General features: G+C 43.6%; 1 protein-coding gene across 4 annotated transcripts in view; it reads right to left on the bottom strand.

Annotated features, from left to right (window-relative positions):
• src (v-src avian sarcoma (Schmidt-Ruppin A-2) viral oncogene homolog) overlaps positions 1 to 21,867 on the bottom strand; it is a 36,301-nt gene that overhangs the window by 7,364 nt on the left and 7,070 nt on the right. Inside the window, exons 2-7 of one of the 4 annotated variants that reach the window (XM_037771876.1) lie at positions 6,799 to 7,061; positions 5,716 to 5,815; positions 4,763 to 4,780; positions 3,687 to 3,785; positions 2,751 to 2,777; positions 2,451 to 2,554 (exon numbers count right to left, since the gene is read on the bottom strand). In XM_037771876.1, coding sequence (XP_037627804.1) covers positions 2,451 to 2,554; positions 2,751 to 2,777; positions 3,687 to 3,785; positions 4,763 to 4,780; positions 5,716 to 5,815; positions 6,799 to 7,051 — 601 coding nt within the window. In that variant the 5' untranslated portion in view covers positions 7,052 to 7,061. The remainder of the gene's footprint in view (positions 1 to 2,450; positions 2,555 to 2,750; positions 2,778 to 3,686; positions 3,786 to 4,762; positions 4,781 to 5,715; positions 5,816 to 6,798; positions 7,062 to 21,867) is intronic. The other 3 variants (XM_037771877.1, XM_037771879.1, XM_037771880.1) reach the window with 3 other exon arrangements.

The following is a 21,867-nucleotide window of genomic DNA, read 5'->3' as shown; positions in this document are numbered from 1 at the left end:
GATAATGTGTTCAGTACGCCACCAGAGGGCAGCGTCAGCCAGATGAAAAAACACTGTGAGTCACAGAGCTCTCTGCATGTTTGAACTGGGTGATATGGCCCGTGGTTGTACAGTCCTCAGCTCCACACTGACCTAATTCTGTCGGGCTCACCCACCCAGTACCTCCCCACTCACTCATCCCTCCCCACCTTGTCCCCTTTCCCCGTTCTGTGCAGAGCTTACAGTACACAGATATCCAATAATAGGAAACTACGGGAATCCTGTAGTGTACGTGTGTACACGAATCACACACAGAGCTAGCTGAACCCGTGGGGACTGTGTTGCAGCAGCAGCAGCAGCAGCAGCAGCAGCTGCTTATCAGAACTATCTCCAGACTGAGTCCCACAGGCGTCTCATCCAACCTTTTCCCATCTGCCCGATTCGTCTCTCTTCTGCACCCTCACCGCCATGCGACTGACACGACGCAGCGGGGCACACGGTGAACAGCAGGGTGTCACGTCTAAATGCTAGACAGAATTTGCTCTCTTCTCCTTGGTGCAATTTGGTAAGACATGTCAGGAGCTTCCAGTGTTGTAGTCCAGACTACCTAAACCGAGACCAAGGAATGACCAAGACCAGAGTGTATCGAGACCGAGACAAGACCAAGACTTTGAGGGGTTGAGACCAAGTCAAGACCAAAACCAAGTCAGGGCGAGACCGACTCAAGATCAGACCAGTGTGAGTCCCACACTGCATGACACACTTAAGATAAAATGTGGAGCATGCAAACCATAGGCACTCCTCAAATTAATCCGAAAGCTCCACATTCCCGTGAAAACACCTACAGAAAACTAATAAAGATTCCTCTTCATTCACCTCCCTTATTGTCATATACTGTATACTCTATATGTGTGTATGTAGTGTGAGAAATGTCTTGATAAAATAATCAAAAGGTATTGTATATTATATAGTATTTAATGCTCTTATCAACATGGGAGTGGGCAAATATGCTCACTTTATGCAAATGTATGTATATATAAATTATTGGAAATCAATTAACAACACAAAACAATGAAAAATATTGTCCAGAAACCCTCACAGGTACTGCATTTAGCATAAACATATGCTCAAATCATAACATGGCAAACTGCAGCCCAACAGGCAACAACAGCTGTCAGTGTGTCAGTGTGCTGATTTGACTATGGCTTGCCCCAAATTGCATGTGATTATCATAAAGTGGGCATGTCTGTAAATGGGAGACTCGTGCGTACCCATAGAACCCATTTTCATTCACATATCTTGAGGTCAGAGGTCAAAGGACCCCTTTGAAAATGGCCATGCCATTTTTTCCTCGCCAAAACTTAGCAAACGTTTGGAGCGTTTTTCAACCTCCTTCACGACAAGATAGTATGACATGGTTGGTGCCAGTGAATTCCTTAGGTTTCCAACTTTCACTCTAGCAGTTTACTGATATCCCCACAGTTGTGGTGTTGACCGGTCTTGAAATAAAATCCTGAGTCCTCTTTGTCTGAGACCGAGTATAAATGCGGTCGATTCCGAGACGAGACCTTCAAAAAGTGTTCTTGAGAACAAGACCGATCTCAAGTACTACAACACTGTGAGCTTCACGTTGAGATTTGAACATTTCACAAGTTCACAAAAAAAGAACACGAAGAAAGAACAAGAAAAGACACCGGTAATCGATGGTATAAGTTGCAGCAAGTATGTTTTTCACAAATTTCCAGGACAAAATGTTCTCTGGTTGGGATTGCATACCATAGACTGAATAATTAGGTCTACTTCCACAGGTGCTGACAGTTCTAACCTTTACAATCTTACTTTCCTGTACTGTGTGCTAAACCCCTGGGCTGTTGTTAGAGGATGCCATAGTCATACCACTCCCTGGAGCCCCTTTGGCATAGTTCTATTGTTTAAAAGGGCTGGGTATCATAAGAAATGTTTTGCTACGGGTGCAATACAATATTGGAGTTTCAGTAAAATATCAAACTTTGAAAATCTGATTTTGTATCAGGCAATGGAAATTTTTCTTCGTTTAGGGAATATAAACAATTTCTTCAACAAAAGCCCCTTTTTGATTTTAAAGCATTTGGAGAAAACTTTGGATAGTTTTTGATACTTGAGGCTGGGAAGCTGTTTGATACCCAGCCTTATGATCTAGAGAGGTAGAATTAAAGGTGTGCCGCAGTGTGCAAAACCGTGGTACCACCAGCCGCTGTCTGACTTCCGCTGTAGTGTTATTATTGTACGGATAGCCTCTGAGCGAGGAGAATGGCGTTACCACAGTTTTGCACTCGGCGGCTCACGTTACCGCAGTCTTGGAAAGGAAGGAGTGAGCTGAGGGGTACTCAGTTGGTTGCAATCTGCAACCACACCGCTAGATGCCACCAAATCCTACACACTATCCTTTTAATGATGAGTTTGCTTCTTTGTATAAGGCTCCACACTCTTACCTTTGGTGGTCTCACTCTCTCGCACCAGGAAAGTACCCCTCCTGTTCTCTAAACTTAGCAGCAGCCTCTCGGAGTCGCGGCGAGTGATTTTGCCAAAGTACCACCTGGTGAGGTTGAGATAAAAAAACACATGGGACACACAAGGTGCAGGTTGGTGAGGGGATGAAGATGAATGTGGAAGGAAGGGAAGGAATGACGAAGTGAAGGTGAGTTGTTGCTCGTGGTTTCAGAAAAAAGCAGTGAAACTCTGTCTTTGCATTCCAGATGCATACTAATGCCTACAGTGCAACAGCTGCTTACCTGGACTCTAGAGTCAGTCTGAGATGACTGGAGGCGTAGGAGGAAAAGTGAGAAATTGAGTTGTTATAAAAGTTTAAAAGAAGTTTGTGTGGCTTGATTGTATAAGCATGCAGGTTAGCATGTAAAGGTGAGGAGTGCGCGTCCCCCCAGGAGTAGAAAACAGGAAACGCACCACAGTCATTTAAAGGAATACTTCCACATTTTGGGAAATAATGGTTATGTGCTTTCTTGCCGAGACTTAGATGCAAAGCTTGATACCACTCTCATGTTTGTACCGTAAATCAAGCAGTTTGTCAATCTCAGAGTTTTCCTTTACATATCTTGAGGTCAGAGGTCAAGGGACCCCTTTGAAAATGGCCATGCCAGTTTTTCCTTGCCAAAATGTAGCGCAACTTTGGAGTGTTAATTAGCGTTCTTTCCGACAAGATAACATGACATAGCTGGTACCAATAGATTCCTTAGGTTTTGTAGTTTCAGATGATACCAGTGTCTTCACAATACCGGCAGGTATTCTGAAGAGATAGTTTACATAATAAAAGATCGAGACTTGACATCTGTGTATCAATACAATATTGGCACGCAAAATATCGTGATATTATGCTGTATTGATTCCCCCCCCCCATCCCTACTTTGGATAGAGGCCAGGGTAGCCGTTTCCCCCAGTTTCCAGTCTCCGTACTTAGCTAAGCTAACCAGCTGCTGACTGTAGCTTCATTTAACGTACAGACACAAGAGTGATATCAATCGTCTCATTTAACTCTCAACAAGAAGGCAAATAAGCGTTGCACTATTCCTCTGATTTAAAAATTCACATTGAAATAAAAAGCAAGAAAATTCTTAAGAATCAAACATTCGTGCATGTGTTAAATCTTTCATGTGCTTGATGAAAGACAGATACAAGAGACGGAGCAAGAAAAAAATAAATAAAAGGTTTACTCTTCTGCCTGGATGGAGTCAGATGGAGCCACATAATTGCTGGGGATATAACCGCTCTCTCCAGTGGTCAGGGAGCGCGCCAGCCACCAGTCGCCTTCTCTGCACAGATCAAACGACAACACACAGCTTCACCGAGGCTCATCAACACATCCAAACACACAAACAAGTCTGACTTCTTTAAGGGCTGGTGTTTATCAAGTGTCTCAGGATATAAATAGATTGATGGTGATCATTTTGTTTTTTCTGTATAACCACTCAAAAGTTTTTTAGGTTCCCACAGTAATTGAGCTCTTGGCTCCCGGAGAAGCTTGATAAATGCAAGCCCTGCAGGTATCTCTACTATCTGGAGGTTATGTAATTATAAACAAACATGCATCCATGTGGGTGTGACAACAGGGAGGGATGGTGATCTTATGTTACTCTTAATCAGGGAGTGAGCAGCTTTGCAGCACTAGATTTACACAAGTAAAATTACAGTCTGATTAATTGCCTCCAGTTGACCTGAATTGATTATAGTGCTGCAAGGCTTCGCACCAACTTCCCCTTGACTACTATACTGAGGGTTCATGGGGCTGCATGAGCAGAGTTATGTGGCTTGTGCAGTGCTTGAAGTGGAAAAAACACAAGTGCCGGTACTCCCCTTATTCCCATGTTGGCGTGCGTATCGGCCGGTATCAGCAATCTCTTGCGACTTATTCCTATTTATTCATTATTTTCTTTAAGCATGTTATATTGTGTCAGTAGTGTGATTTTTTATACTTGGGCTATGCATCTAAACTCCAATAATATTCCACCTGGAACATTATAGGGTTACGGTAGTGTGTATATGGTGTTAATACTTTAAGTGCTTTCCTGTGTTATTTGCAGCATCGCTCTATAATATATTATAGGATGTCTAAAGCCTGGAATCAACAGCAACGGCGTACCGGTGAGTACCGGTCCACTTCGAGCACTGGGTTTGTGCCGTTCTAGTGAAGTGGTACTACAGTGCAAAAAGTACTGTATATTATGCTTCAGGTGATACAAACACACAGGCAGACAAACAGCAAATACAATGCTAGAGAAGCTTCACAAACCTGCAGTTCACCTTCCTTCTGTAAAAAAACAAATGTGATGGTTTGTGATGAAATGGAAAAGAGAGATGAAAGGGAGATGGAGGAAAAGAAAGGGGTTAAAGAAATACAAAAGAGAGCACGTCATGAGCAGTGGAAGAATAGCAGCGTACACAGAACAGACCAATATGGTGCATAAAGCTATGAATCTAAAATATTTAAATCATTACATAACTTGCAGACGAGGGAGGCACAATGATGAGGGTGAAAAACATTATCATAAAATAATCCTATCAGGTCACTGTTATATCATGACCGACACCTTGTTTGACTGTGATAACCCGTTAACTAATCTTAGAGGTTGTTAATGGATTCTGGGTGTACTTGACCCAATAATGATCCAGGTCTTTGGCTTAAGGGGCCAGATGCAGCGTTAATCCACTATTGTCCTCAGCTCCTGCCTTCTAGGTCAGCAGTTTGTTAGTGGGCGAGCAGCACTGGGGGTGCAGCGCTACAGTATTTGGTTCACTGCACCGCTATTGATTCACGGAGCAAGCCCCTATTTTTAAAACAAGCACGACTCCCCGTAAACAGGTTAGATTTGCGTTCGGTAACTGGGTCTCGCACTGCGTCTGCTTCTCAGGAAAAAAGCAACAAAAATAGCCACGTCCTCACCGAGGTGGGCTGAGCAGCGAGACGGAGTCAGGTCTTTTGTGAATGAAGCAAAAAATTGTGCAGCTGACACAAAAAGCAAGCTCTGCCGAGGGAAGCCCGTTCCTATGGTTACAGTGGGTTTTAGAGAGAGACGACAAGCGGCATGCATTTCGGGGTGCAAAGCAGTCAGTCTGACAGCTGACAGGCAGGCTGTGGATGTGTCTATGTGCAGTTATTGCTCATCAGTCACAGTGTATGAAAAAAAAAGGACTATTCTGGAGTTTACTTGAGTGTACTTGTGACAGAGATTGATAATTCCTTACGTGTTGTTGACTATCTGGAGGCGTTCCCCCTTCTTGAAAGAGAGGTCTGAGGCCGTCCTAGACTCATAGTCATACAATGCCACGAAGGTCGTCACGCCTCCTATTAGGAGAGAAAGTTTGACTGTTACCAAAAACATATTGTACATACAGGGCATATAGTTCAAGCAACCCACAGGCTGCAGAGCTACTGAATAGGTAAATGGTCTGTGTCTCACAGTGGCTTTAAAATAACTGCTTAACTATGCAAAAACTTTTTCTCAATAAGACGAAAAATGTGATGATTTTACACTAACTATTGATCAGAGGGAAGTTGAGAAAGAGAATGAGTTCAAATTTGGGCTGTCAATCGAATTTTCCATAGTTAATCGCGATTAATTTATCTGTTCAAAATGTACCTTAAAGGGAGATTTGTCAAGTATTTAACACTCTTATCAACACGGGAGTGGAAAAATATGCTGCTTTATGCAAATGTATGTACATATTTTTTATTGAAAGTCAATTAACAACACATATTGTCAAAAAACCCTCACAGGTACTGTATTTAGAATTACTTTGCCCCAAACTGCATGTGATTATCATAAAGTGGGCATGTCTGTAAAGGGGAGACTCGTGGGTACCCATAGAACCCATTTTCATTCACATATCTTGAGGTCAGAGGTCAAGGGACCCCTTTGAAAATGGCCAAGACAGTTTTTCCTCGTCAAAATTTAGCGCAAGTTTGGAGCGTTATTCATGACGAGGTAGTATGACAACAATGATGCCAATGGATTCCTTAGATTTTCTAGTTTCATAGGATACCAGGATCTTCACTCTAGCTTTAAAACTGAGCCCACTACACCCTCCGAAAGATCGATTGTGTAAATGGGTTAAAGAAATGAATGGTGTTAAAACTAATTTGTATTAATGCGTTATTATCGTGTTACCTTTGACAGACCTAGTTCAAATATTTAGGTGTTGTCTTAGATTCCCAACTATTACTTACTAAATGTAACAACGCTTACATGTATCGTCCCTGTCAAATAAACTAATAAAATAAATAAATAAAATAAACAAACCACACAATCTACAAGCTGAGGTTCTCACCTGCTAGTGTGAGTCTGTTGGGAGAGGTGACAGCGTTATTGTCCACACCTCCAAACAGGGCCAGCTCTGCGTTATTGGTCATACCCTGGTTGCCACCCACACCTCCATCCATAGCGGGACTGCGATTGGGCGTTATGGACTGCTGATTGGAGCTGAGGTGGTGGCCGCCGGCCCCTCCGCCAGAGCTGAGGTTGCCTTCGAGGCTGCGGGTTCGCTGGCCAACATCCTTGGGCTTACTCTTGGATCCCCCCATGGCCAAGAACCTGTAGTGCATTCGAGGACAGAGATAAAAAAAAAAAAAAAGTCTATGAGACCACTGGTTTAAAAAAGAACTTAATTGAAATTGCATTCACTGTAAAAGATAAATGACATATTAATTTCGCATCAGATAGACTTGCTTTCATTTTCTAAGAATACATTCTCTGGAAAAATTCCTCCGATTGCCACAAGGCCAGATGCAGAAACCAGAGACGGGACAGAGACCACGGCTCTAAATCCACTGAGACACAGTGTCATGGAGACCACATGAACCACAACTTCCCAACGGACGTTGGAGCAGCTGCCACTCCTCGGTTTCAACACAGGCATGAGATCCACTTCACCCCGCTGCCACCAGCTGAGCGCATACACACTGCAGACATGTCGCGCATGCCGGCATGCACATGTGTCAGACACAGACGCATATACAGAGACATCAGCGTTTTGTGGTGTCATAGCTTTATTCAAACTGATCATTTAAAGATGAGTCTGTTTACGTATTTAGTAGAGCTGGCTGTCTCCCAACAATCCCTATTCACATCCACACCACTTTAGACATTAAAGGGGTAGTTCAGGTGTTTTGAAGGGGAGTTGTATGAGGTACTTATCCATAGTCAGTGTATTACCTACAGTAGTATATTTTTGACGGTTTATCTTGTTGTAAAACAGCCTTTTCCAACGGGGATATTGAAAAAAATCAACAGTAATTTTACATCACAGAACACGGGAGTTGCTGGTCTATAAACTAAATAACTGATGGAAGCAGCGGTGGACCAGCAACTTTCGTGGTCTGCAAGGTAAAACTACAGTTTTTTTTCAATGGAGTCTGGTTGCTTTGGCAAGAGCATAGATAACGGCCTCAGTTCCCAGTCGGAAACAAACTATATAGCTGTATCACGGTGAGGATATTGATTATTGATTTTTAGGATAGACTTTCTTTGAGGTGGCAAAAATATGTTTTGCTGCCGGCCCCGTCCACAGCAGTACATTGCTTTGCCTCTGTGCGGTAACTCCTGTCTGCTTCTCCAAATTGGGGCGTGCCGACTGTCATCTACTGTAGGTAATACACCGACTATGGATAAGTACCTCATACAACCCCATTTCAAAACACCCAAACTATCCACTTAAAGGTGAACTGACAAGAATTAGCTCTTCATCTTTGTAGTAGTGCTGAATTAGGCTACTTAACGGATCAACAGAAGATTGATCACCAACAATTGATGATAACCAATTATTCATTTAAGTAATTTGCAGCCACACTAGCGGCGCACACTGTTGCTAACACCCGCATGTTAACATGATGTTAACATGCTGGTGTTTAGCAGGTGTACTGTTTACCAAGTTTACCATCTTAGTTTAATGTGTTAACATTTGCTAATTAGCACTAAAACACAAAGTACAGCTGAGGCTGATGGGAATGTCTTTAGTTTTCAAGTATTTAATCATAAACAAACGTATTGGACAAATGTAATTTTAGATGAAAAGTGAAGGAATCATCAAAGTCATTGGCGGTGGCGATGGACCGACCGTCCAACTAATCAACATTGCCATCGCTAGAGTCACGATGTGGCTAAAAGACGCCAAACATTCAATGGTTCTAGCCTTGAATGTGAGGATTTGCAGTTGGATATCATTGTAAATTGAATCTTTTTGGATTTTGGACTGTTGGTTGGCTTGTTGGTTGGTCTTCATCATGGGTTCTGACAAACGTTCAGCAGACACAGAACAGAACGTCTTTTTTTAAGCTCTGTTTTGGTCTCAACCAAATCCAAAGATATCTGTCTCTTCAGCTGCTGTATGTTTCGGTATGTTCACCTGCTCGCTGATAACTTAGTCAGTGTGCTGTTTGGTGCTGGGGAGGCACTGAACATTAGGTGAACCAGAGCTTGTTTGCTGATTGCTGCGATTGGAAATAAGGCTAATGGGAGACTTGAGAGTGAACCAAAACAATAGCCTGAAAGATGCTAAAATGCTTTGTAACTTGGGTGAAATGTGAGGTGATAACTCTCTGTGGTTTCATCACTGCAAGTGAGTGACCCTGTTCACACTATAGCTCATTTGATCCATTGTTAATTTAAAATCATTGATTAGTGCAGCTTTAATGGTAAAAATAATCAACACATGAATTGATAATGAATCATTAGTTGCAACTCTACTGTGCAGCCACGGATCCATTTCTGTGGATCATAACACTTAACAGCACATTACTTGATCACAGCTTTTATTTGTTCGTGTTGCTGACTGTTCAACCAGTGAAGTAGTAGTAAATAGATTTAATCAGTGAGTTTTCAGTGATTGAAAAAAATTCTACCAAGGCCTGATGAGAACAGACCAAAGGTCAAGAGGGCAGTTTTGGACTGGATTTGGACTCTTCATTACTGAAGCTTCCCCGCCTACTCGGGCTGATGAAGTGGCTCTAATAACAGCTTAGTGCCGGGAAAATCATTACACTAAGCCAAGGATAATTTAGAGACTCAAGCCTGTGCTATTATGGATAGATATAGCCACGGGGGTCCACTAGGAAATGCTAATTTGTAAAAAAAACACTAAGGTGGGGTGGCTGGGGAGCCCTTCTGATAAGCAGAGGAGGGTCGGAGTGCATATGGGTAGTGTCAGGCTGCTCAGCCTTCTGCTGACATCCCCCTGCCTGACTGTTGCTATTTAGGAGGCCGTGCATCTGTTGGATCTGACATCGGAGTCAGCCAACTCTCATTCACAGGCAAACAGACTAATCCTAAACAAGAGATGAGCTGCGATACACTAGCGGGCACGCTCGCAGTCAGAGCAATGGATGCAGTGACATATGGTGGAAACTGCGTGGCACAAAGAAGAGCACAGTTATCCACGCAAGGGATATTAGTGAAACTGTCACTGGTTCTTGTCGGATGCGTCCTCATTGCCCCCCTTATGTCAGACTAGCAATCTGCTGGGAGACGGGAAGCAGAGGCAAGAGAGGAGACAAGGGCTTTCAGTCAGTTTAGGTTTTAGAGTCCTATGGATGTACAGTGAGCTCATCCAGAAGAGCAGCGATGCAGCTCAGAAACAAATATTAAAACCGACAGAAAGCGGCAGCAGAAGAGGAACAAGGAAGGGGAGGGGAACATAACACGGGGATTCTTTTTGGGTTGGCATCATGAGTGGAAGATGAGGGAGGCGGGCGAGGAAGTGAAGAGGGGTCAATGGAGCCGGACAGTCGATATCCCCTTCCCCCCCCTCCATCCCCAGGGCATGTCTGCATAAAGGGGGTCGCGTCCCGACAAGTGTAACATAGCGTGCAGGTTGACACACACAGACACAGACACAGACACAAGAGAGCAGACACAAAGATGACGGGTGCTCTTTGTGCTGATCTGTGTTCTCCCCGAGCAGACTGGTTGCATAGTTAATAAGCCATCGGAGGCAGAATGCTGCGGTGACGCCGCCCCTCTCATCTCCAGTCGTCAACCGCGTAAAAGCTTTCCCCCGTTCCGCACAGATGATGCTTTAACTTAAAACGGCAGTAGGCAGAATATTTTTGGCATCATTGGGTAAAAATTCCACAATAACCTTCGGTCAAATAACGGTCCAACTGGGCCGCGCTGATCAAAATATGCCTATTTCTCACATCTTGTAGTGTACTGTTTAGCTGTAAAATGACAAAGTTTGCTCCAGCTGGTGGGCAATGCTTTGTATTTGCACAACTGATCTCAACATGGCGGCCGGGTCACAAACTTTCTCATTTAACAGTACACTACAAGATGTTTCTGAAAACATTTTATGTGAGAAATAGGCATTACAGTAACAGAATATTGATTTATATTTGATCAGCGCTGCCTAGTTTGACCGTTTGACCGGAGTTTGCAAGTGATTGACAGCTGCTCAGAGACGGCAAGGCTCCAGCTCGGCTCTGATTGGTTGTTTTCCTCCTGTGAAATCTTGCAGATGCCGTAAGAAGCACCGGAGGACACCGGAGGACACAGAGGCACATGATTTGCTCCAATTAGCCTACTGCTGCTTTAAACAACAGATTATGTGGACAGACCATTGCTAAATAATGGTGACTTATGCTGAATATGCTTGTAGGACAACAGCTGTGCATGTAACATCGCATCTGATGTGGTGAACAAATAAGAAAGACCCATTTAAGCTACTCCAAGGTTGAATAAAATTTGGTCCTTTTGGCAAACAGCATCCTAATACTCTGACCCAGACTGCGTACCCAGACAAATAACACTGTAAACCCCCAGAAAGGGAAGACCGAACCAAATACACACCGAGTGGAGCATTAAGAGAGTCTCTGCCCTTTTTCTTCACACTCAGTTTGCAACAAAGCCGTCTTTTGTCGGCTCACAGCAGGCGGCACAAGCAAGAGACAGAAGTGGCCCGTAACTCGCGGGCTGCCAGATCTTAGCGTGTTTTAGCTCAAGCAGCCGGCAGGACATATGGAAATGAAGGAAGTCATCAAGCCAAACAATGTCATGTTTTGCAGGACTCATGTTTGCGCGTGTATCATCAGTGGCTAATGGTAATGGGAGCCTGATTCTGGCCTAATAGGGCTGAGGTACTGTAACAAGCACCCACTGTCTGGGGTGGGAGGCAGGGCTGCATGAAAAGCCCTCTGGCTAGGCGGAGGCGGGGTGCGGCTGGGTGGGTGGGGGATTTGCTTAATTATGCATAAGATCTGACAATGAATTCCAAATCCTTCAAGTCTCCTGGGCTTTTGGTAAATGGGAATAGTCTTTTAATTTTGCTGCCGGGGTTGTTTTCCCCCAACTGGATGTTGCATATCCCTGTTTTGCTTGCTTTTTCATTTGATATGAAAAGAAAACAATTAGGATCTCATTGAAATAAAAGAAAGAAGGAGCTGGTGCCATTCATCCATTAACAGGCTTCACTGATGGAGTCTTTGTCAGGGCCGGATCATGACACTGGTCCATTTCCCCCAACAACACAGGCTTTGTAATGAAGTGTACTGGTCTCTTTTCATCTTTCGGGAGGGATCAAATAGTCATGAACATCAAAATGGAACAGTCTTGCTTCAGATGTTCTGTATGCAGGCTTAATGAGAGATTTCCCACTATGAAGCTGAAGCAAACCCAAAGTAATACTGAGGGTGACGGTGAGACTCTACTATGTGAAGCGGCGTGTCAGGACATGTGCGTTGCGATGACAGCTACAGTAGACCCCTCACTTCTACCTCACAGTGCTCGCTGCTATTGGCCTGTGGTCTAATACATGTTCTGACAATCTACCTTCACTAAAAGGCCGGTCTTTAAATGCCTCAGGCAGCAGGTTAAAGGTCGCCATTAAGCTTTTTCTGTAACACTGTAATTACAACAATGAAACTGTTGTCTTAACACTGTAGGAACAACAAGTGTTCCAGCAGTTCTTTCATTTGACCCTGTTCACATGTGATGATGGATCACTGAGGGCAGGCGATATGGGATTAGTCTAAAGCCCTCCGCATTTTTTTCTCTGACGCCACCCGAGTAAGATGCAATACATACATAAGAACGTGCAGCCATCTAACTATAAAGCGAGGAATCTCTGTCTGTCTGTCTGTTATTCGCTTGGAGGGTGTATAGAACAGGGCTCAAGGGAATGCAGTGTCGACTGTGGTGCACTTTGGCCAGACGGTGGCGCTATAACAATGAACTTTACATTTTGGCCTGTAACTTTTGAACCGTAAGTCTCAGAGACAAAATTCTTTCCTTCCTTTCCCTGGATTTTGTGGGACTCAGACGAATCTATTCATATAATCCACGGCCATTGGGCCGTTAAGACAAATTTTCCACCATTTAGAATTTTGGCCAATTCAGATTTTTTGCTACTCCTCCTACACATTTTGAGCAATCGTCACCAAATTTTAGTACAGAACATCTCTAGACCAAGCCGGTCTAGGCGATTGCATTCACGCTTCAAAAATCACAACAGTGGTGTACATTTGTGAAGATTATCTCGCTAAACAAAACGTGTAATTATCAAGTATATAAACTTTTGTTTGCCAAACTTATTTTCTGTAATAATCCAAAACCCAATGGAAAAATAGGCCAATAGGTGGCTTTGTAGCAGTATCATCTAACTATAAAAGAAGTATTCTGTCTGTCTGTCTGTGTATGTATGTATGACTGATTTCGTATATCTCGAGATCCGCCTTGTACAGTACCACTTGTACTTGCCAACTTCCCACTTGGCGGGTACAAGCAGCCATACCGTGGTGGTCAGAATACACAGTGCATCGCAGTTTGTTGCGTATGGAGCTGCGTAGCCGCTGAACCGGTCAGGATGCCCATGCTGTCCTAATGTTATGGCTGATCGGTGTGTATATATGCTATAACTCTACCATGCTCCTAACTGTATTTGTGTATGTTTATAAACTGTGTATTTCAGCAGACAAACAGTGATGGTGGTGATTACATTCCAGGCTCAGACACACTGACAAGGTACATTTTGTAAGTACATTTTGGATCATAAAAAGCTAGATATGATCCTGAATGTGGCCATTGTGCGGGGCATGTTCCGCACAGTGTAAGGAGAGACACATTAACATGTAGTCACCATGGGCCTCCTCTGCAAGTCCTCTTCAAGCGAGCTGAGTGAACAACAGGTGCCAGACTGCAGGGAGATCTCATCCTGTTTTTATTGCATTTGGTGTGTGTGCGTGTGTGTGTTCGCGTGTAATCTGTTCTCATGTGCCGGAGAGCATGAACTCAAGGGGATGGATGGACAAACTCACACTTGACTCATTCCAAAGAGGTTTTTCCATTTGACAATGGTACAGTAGAAAAAAAAAATCAATCCCAATCTTCATGGTATTTAAGCATGTGTCTTGTTGAAGTGAGGAGGGAACAACTGATGGAGTCCAGGGTATAGGAAGTGTATGTGTGTGTCTATAGGGAATGTATACAGTCTGTGTGAGTGACTGATCCTGATGTCAGATGCCTGGCGGATGTATTCCTTCATCTCGATGCTCTCTATGTAATTACTACGGAGGGAGTGTGTGTGGGGGGGCTTTGGCTCCTGCGTCACCAACTACCAATCGTAGCATAATCCAGTCCCGTTTGTTCTGTCCAGATTATCAACATCTATTCCCTAATCGTATTCGTCAAACGCTGCGATGACATTCCATCTGGGGCCTGCAAACAACACGGCCGGCGCAATGACAAGACAGGATAGACCGGTCCAACCACAACTACTGCTGCTGCTGCTGGGCCTCAAAGCACTTCTCTTTATCCTGTCTCAACAAATCCAACTGCTGCAGCAAAAAAAAAAAAAATTCCACCTACAACAGTTTACAAGCCCGTCACAAGTCACACAGTTTGATAACCCAACACTCACTCCATACCATAACAGGTGGGCTGGTTCCTGGTTCTGAACGAATATTGGTCATAGTTGAATGTCATGTTGTTTCTCTTCTCCTTAAACAAACATGAATAGAGGAAATGGCTCCTCGGATGTGTTTGCTCACCGGTGCTACCCCCGCACAGGTTTCAGGGACTATCCATCCACGCTTCCCTGTTTACTTCCCCATTCGGTTGATCATTAAAAAGAGTTAAAGAAGCTGTGGGCAAGATTGGAGCAATTATTATTAAAACAAATATTTCTATTAAACGGTCACTATATCCTGACAGTAGTGCATGAGACAGGTAATCTGAAAAAAAAATCATGTGCCTCCGGTGTCCTCCGGTGCTCCTAATGGCATCTGCAAAATTTCACAGGAGGAAAACAACCAATCAGAGCCGAGCTGGAGCCTTGCCGTGTCTGAGCAGCTGTCAATCACTCAAAAACTCAGATAAAATGGTCAAACTAGTCAGCGCTGATCAAATATGAATCAATATTCTGTTACTGCAATGCCTATTTCTCACATAAAAAGTTTTCAGAAACATCTTGTAGTGTACCGTTTAGCTGTAAAATTAGAAAGTTTGTGACCCGGCAGCCATGTTGAGATCAGTTGAGGAAATACCAAGCACCGCCCACCAGCCGGAGCAAACTTTCTAATTTTACAGCTAAACAGTACACTACAAAATGTTTCTGAAAACTTTTTATGTGAGAAATAGGCATTATAATAACAGAATACTGATTCATAATTGATCAGCGCTGCCTAGTATGACCGTTTGATCGGATATCACAAGTGATTGACAGCTGCCTCCGTTGAATGAACAGCCAATAGGAACGGTCTCTCTCTGACATGACCCGTGATTGGTCAAAGTCTTCCGTCATGGGCTAGATTTTTTAAAGTCTGAAAACAGAGCCATGAGGAGGTGCAGAAGTCTAGTTCTCTCTCAAAACACTTGAATTACAATATGCTGAAAGGTTATTATGGAATTTTTGCCCAATGATGCCAAAAACATTCTGCCTACGTCCGCCTTAAAACAAAGTAACACAGCAGCTCATGGCATCGCAGCTCTTTTGTATCGTAAGTACACGCTTGATCAAACTGTGAACAACTCGGGAGCCAGAAAGCTCCTCCGTGTTTGGAGGTCTGAAGGTAAACACACGCCCCCGATGGCAGGACTTTGCTGAGTCCTGGATAAAGTGTGTGTACCGATCCGCCAACCCCCCACCCCCTTCCCCGTGCTCCTGTCACGGACAGACACAGGGATGGGGAGGTGGTTAAGTCAATATTTACCGCTCCGCGCACACATACACATACACACACGGCCCGTTGCCATGGAGGCGATTCCAAGCATTCCACAAACCAACAAACTGCACAGATGTAGGATAGTTGCACACAGACTTTCTGGGCCAGAACACTGCATGCCTATCTGATGAAGAGAAAGGCAAGATTAGCAGAGAGGCTCCGTCTTTCTAAATTATGTGGGATGTCTGTCACTCCCTGAAAGCATTTGGGGAACGAAACAGAGCGAAGAGAGGGTTAGGGGGGTTAGACACAGAGAGAGAGTGACATAGAAAGAGAGAGAAAGTGAGATCACCTGAAGAAATTCTTTCCATTGTGATATTTCCGGGTGTACCACAGGAAGATTCCCATAAAAATATTCATGTTTACCCATTTTCCCCAGACTCTAAGGAGGCTGCAGTGCTTTGGCTTCTATAATAGGATCAGAGGCTGTGAGCCCTTATCCCTTTCACTGTGTGCATTTCTCACCACTGGTATTTGTGCTAAAAAAGCGACCTACAGTGCGCTCAGATCACCTTTTGTTTGCCAAACGCCACCGCTAACCTGACCTCTAAAATCATATGACATCTCTGGGCTCGTAGAGTTGAGCAGCTGGCCACTATCTTAAACCCCATGCTTACAGAGGAATTTTTTTGTCCACTTCCAAACAACAAACACCGCTGGCACCAACTGCAGGTTCATGGATTTTCTGTTATCCCCTGTTCCTAATCTGAGTATGACATACACCAAATTATTTTGGGATTGAGGCTCAGTTAGAAAATATCTGGGCCATTTTAGATGAGGTGATGTCTTGTTTTTTGCAGTGAAGGGAGAAACCTACTGAAACATGTCTGAATCACCCGATTCGACTGCTTTCAGGCCATTAAATAGGCGTTATCTGTTGCAATGAGCACAATAGATGTGGGTCAGTGGGGGCCGACTACGCCTACTACTTTGTAAAAGTGAAAGCGAAACTTAAGAGCAACACGTTCTAACACGTTAAACTGAATGAAACATTACGTTTTGAACACAAACAAAAAGGCTTCTTCAGGTTTAGGCAACTAAACCATTTGGTTAAGTTTCAGAAAAACAACGTGTTTTGGCTTAAAATAACTATGTTTCAAAAGTGAAAGTGAAACTAAATGGGTGAAAATCCTGTGATTTGTGTCCCATCCATTACCCCCGACCTCCGACTCATATGGAGTTTCACGCCGTCTATAGTACGACGCCTGACATCCGCTTCTGCTCCAGTTATAATTACTACAGTCTGCTGTTGTGTTCTTTTATACCTTCTTTTGGTGATCTACCATGTGAATAGATGATAAAACCTACTAGTGGGTGTAGTAGTCCCCTGTTGACTCACATCTATGGGGCTTACTGTATAGTGACCGATAATGCCTATTTAGCCTTTTTGGGAAATATGGTAATTTGCTTTCTTGTTGCAAGGTTAGACGGGAAGATTGGTACCACTTTCATGTCTGCATGCTAAATATGACAACTGTTAGCTTAGCTTAACGTAGAGACTTGAAACAGGGGTAAACAGCTGGCCTGGCTCTGTCTGAAGGAAACAAAATTTGCTTTCCAGCACCTCTAAAACATGTTATATCTCGTTTATTTAGTGTAAAAACGTGGTTTTACGGGGGGTTATGTGCTGGACTTGGACAGGAGCAGTGACTTCGACAACCTTAGTCATTTTTACATTTTGGTTTTTGTATGTATTAAACAAATAGGAATAAACAAAATACGGAATAAATAAATGCTGATTAGTGAGATTTTTTTCATGCGATTAATTCATACGTCATATTTTTTCAAACTGTTGTTTCTGTCATGAGTACTTTCACACATAACATGAATATTATGTGGCGAAAAAGCAACGTCATTTTTGTTTTTGGAACAAGGTCGATTTTTTTTTAGCTTTTGCACCGCAAAATATAGGCATCAACCAATCACGTTGTGTGGAACGGACATATTCAATATGTACACTATAGCATACAGCAATATGAAGGCTCTGTAGTCCGAACCAAGACTGCAAACTTATTACTCCTTTCATCCTTGACAAAGGCAGCACATACCAGATACACTCCTCCCGTTCTTACCTTTCACAATAAAAGCCCTAGACATATGCACTGCGTAACTGTTTACCAGACACAACGCAAATTCACTCTGAGCATTTCGCTAAAAGTAAACTCAATAAATTAGCTTACAGTAGCTTAGGCTATACAACAATTTACCTCAAACAGACTGCCAAGTCATACAGTACAGAGTCTAGTTGCACCTGGGAGTGTACAAGTTTACACATAGTGTGGTTTTCTGTGTCCTCATACCAGAATCATTTCACACATTTTCCTCTCAATTGTGTCCTGCGTTGAAACCCTCACCTCTGAGATTCTTGAAACCCTTGTCACTATGTTCTCTTCAAATGGTGTAGACCAAGGAAATTAAAAAAAAAGGGCCTACTTACTTGCACAAAAAGTAGTCCCCCGATTTAACCGAGACCTTCGCCTAACCTTCCTAGACTGGGTGTAACAGGCACGGCTTAGACGAGACAGACGGAGGACATTACTGTAATTTCCTCCGCTTAGCTCATCACGTTTGTTGCAAAACAGCAAACCCATGCCAGCACATTAACCAATAGTTACCGTTGCACGATTAAAACATTCTACAGTTTCATGTTTGTATAAAAGGAGGGGAAAGCTTCATGTCAAACAGACCATTAACCGACCTCATGTTAAAACACATGCCCTGTTTCACAGCCCAAGGTCTCTCAGCTGTTCCCTTATCACTTGTGATGCATACAGACACGCATCCAACAGCAACAGCAGCAGCAGCTATCTGTCCTCCGAGAAACTACGAGATGTGAGGCATCTGTGGCATGCACAGTATACCGTGACTGCCGCGCAGGGACCCGCGGGTGCTCACTGTATTGTGTTGATAGAGAGAAGCTGTTCCTCGGTGGCGCATTAAAATACCAAGAATAGACAGAATACTTCACTACTGTATTGCTTCATTCAGACATCAGCTTTATATCCTTTTCTCTCGGCTCTGCTCTCGTATAAATATGGTCATTAGGAGAACTGAGACTGATGAGCTACGGTCATGTGTTCAAACGAGAAGTGGGGAAGGGTGAGGGGGAGTGAGATGGAGGAGAAGAAAAAGATAATCCTCAAGAGCTTTGGCTACCCCCTTCTCCCAGTCTTACTCTCTCTCTCTCTCTCTTGCACTCTTTCCCCATCATTTCTCCAATCCTTTCAGGAGATTTCCAAAAGGAAAAAGGTGGAAATAAAGGGTTTCAATTCCTCTGATGTGTCAGCCATATGTCACATGAGGAGGAAAAAACATCCTTTTCTTGCTTCCCAAATATTAGTGAACTGGTAGTCAGCTCAAAGGGGTGGGGAAACAGTCAGAAACAAGAGAAGCTCTTTAGCTCGTAATGCTGCATGACAAAGATACTAGAGACACAGCCATCAACATGCGCTTTAAATCTTCTGCGATATCATATGGGCCTATGTTTTAAAGGGGAACTACGCTCATTCATAGATAATGAATTGGGAGAGATGTTATAGATGACACTAGAGGCCCTGACGGTCAGCCGTCGGACAGTTTGGGGCCGTTGGTGAGCTTCTGTCGGCCTAGTTTTTGCGGTGAGTTCAAATGCAACTTTTTGGCCAAGACAAAAGCGACTTGAGGCGACTTAACAGTCGGCCTTCGCCGCCGCTAGTTCTTCGTTGTTGGGTTGGTGTGTCTGGGCCTTAAGAGCACTCAATGGAATGTTCTGAGTATATGGGAACATTTTTCTGTTTCACAACTAAGAACACTACAACAGAATAACGGCAGTTTGTGAAATAGTCCCAAAATTAATCTATTTGATTCATGTACATAGACACGAATCGACTTGGTTAGGCTTAGGCAACAAAACTACTTAGTTAGGATCAGGAAAAGATCAACTTGGTGTGGCTGGGTTTGGGCTTAAATAACACCAGAAGTGGCGTAACTTAAGTACGGAAGTTACATCACAAATGAATCAACTTTGACTTCTGTTTTCACAGGGGACACGAATGCCGGTTTCCTGGGCGAAAATCCTGTGTTTTTTGAACCAACCATCCACCCCGACCTCCGACCTTCTCTTTATACTTCCTGGTTCACAATTACGTGGATTGCACACAAATTGATTTTGTGCTGACTACCATGAATTTTTTTTTTGAATTTGTGTATATGTACACAAATCAATACATAAGACTATTTCACGAACTGCTGTGCGACTGGGCTGGGATTTTGAAAATGGGAGTAGTTACCCTTTAATGCTTCAGCTATGTCGCCTACAGTGAACTCAAGCTCTGTGATAGCAAACCTTTAAATTCACCCCCTCTCATCACATTTCAAAGAGGCAGCATTTGATCTGCTCAAGTCCACAGAGACGCCCAAGTGCCTCATGCTTCAGTAACCTAGGGCTTTCACCGTTTAACTTCTCATCAGTGCAGCCAGGCAAGAAGAGAAATCCCTGCAGCCCAGAAATCTAAGGCCCAACCCAAGGGGACTATATACTGTATATAAAATACATACATCTATACAATACAAAGAAGAGCAGTTCTGCAAATCAAATACAACAGAAAATGCTGGATCACAGTGTATATAGAGGCATAATAACCATTTAAACATGCTCAAATGTGAGAAAGTGAGCCAGGTGTACATTGTGACATTCCCAGGTTAGTTGCAGCAGTTGCGACTGAACCCAGTCATGGCTGAGGAATGCAGAGTGGAGGAAAAAGGCGAGTCCCAACTCCTCTCCTGCTCGCACAAGGCCCAGAGCAGGAATGTACGGGGAGCAGGTAGAGACACCGTCAGATGCCCGGTCTGCCCCCGAGCCACACATGCCACCCACCCCAACACATTCCCCTTTTACCGTCTGTCAGGGAAAGCAGCCACGTACGTTGGGAGAACAAGAATGCGAGTCAAGGTCGCGTCACACACTGTGGTTGTTCACCCTGCCTTGGAAGGGCTCTGGGCCAGATTGTGCTGTAATGGCAATTTTCATATCTGCAGTTTAACACTGTACCTTTAGATAATCTCAGGGCCTCACATGTTCAACTTCGTCACCATAGGACAGTGACCTGACATTTTAGTTCTCTGTAACTGCAAACAACAGATTGCTGAAATACTTATTATGTCTTGTGATGCTCTGTTGTCTGCTGTGTGCTGACGCATTGATACACTTTCTATCCTTCTCTTCTTTTCTTCTTTGCACTTATCTTCATGTTATGCTTTAAATGTATAAATACTGACTACTCTTTGTATTCGGGGCTCACTTGCCACAGTCCACAACAGGTGGCTGTGCTCGTGAGTCCATCTGCAGTCCATCTGCAGATGTTTTAGTTATTAATGTATCCCTTTTTATTAAATTCACTGAAAGACAAGTTGTTACGTTGGTTTGTGTCTTGTTTTAACAGAAACTGCCACCACAGTGCTTATTGTCAACACAAAATCAAATGCATGCTGAGGGTGTCGAGCATTTCTGTGTCTGCAAGAACATCTCTATTATTATTTTTTTTAAATATATATATTCGGAAAACATGCTTCACTGACAAAACAGAATATTCAAGCGTGGGGAAAAAAAGACACCTGCGAAACATTTTAAGAGCAAGGGAACAGCACCATCTCAGCTGCAGAAGTATAAATAAAGCGCGCTGTATCAACATTTCTATGGCTGCTTTGGCTGAATTCAAACTGAAAACCAGACACAAAGATCCCAGCCCTGCTTCCTTGGAGATAAACAAATAAGAGCAGCAGGAAAAAAAACACCCGCCAGGGTTGGGCATTAAAATTTTAAAATGTGCCCATGTCACGCTTCATCATCAAAACATAACTGCTCCCAGCCACGACATTTCCATAACAGATTGTAGGGCGAGACCCCCCCGACACTATAGTGATTTCCTCCATCTCTTTTAAACCACCCCTTTGTTCAGAAGGCGCTGCTTTCAATATTCAAATGCGATTCAGCGGGGCGGCGAAGCGGTGAACGAGACGCTGACTGCGAGGCAATCAGCGGAGAGCAGAGAGTTGGTGGTGTGGTTGGAGCTTTCCGTAAAATACAGGAGGGTGGGTTCACTAAACTGCCCCTGCTGAGGAAGAGGAAGACGGCCCTGTTCTGTATCTGATCCAGACTCACGTCAGAGGTGAGAGGAAACAGATCCTGAGCTGAGTTCTGATACAAAAAGGTA

Source organism: Sebastes umbrosus, chromosome 6 (genome assembly GCF_015220745.1).
Source record: "Sebastes umbrosus isolate fSebUmb1 chromosome 6, fSebUmb1.pri, whole genome shotgun sequence".
Taxonomy (NCBI): Eukaryota; Metazoa; Chordata; class Actinopteri; order Perciformes; family Sebastidae; genus Sebastes; species Sebastes umbrosus.
Note: the sequence above shows the minus strand (reverse complement) of the source record. Positions and strands in the feature narration are given on the sequence as shown.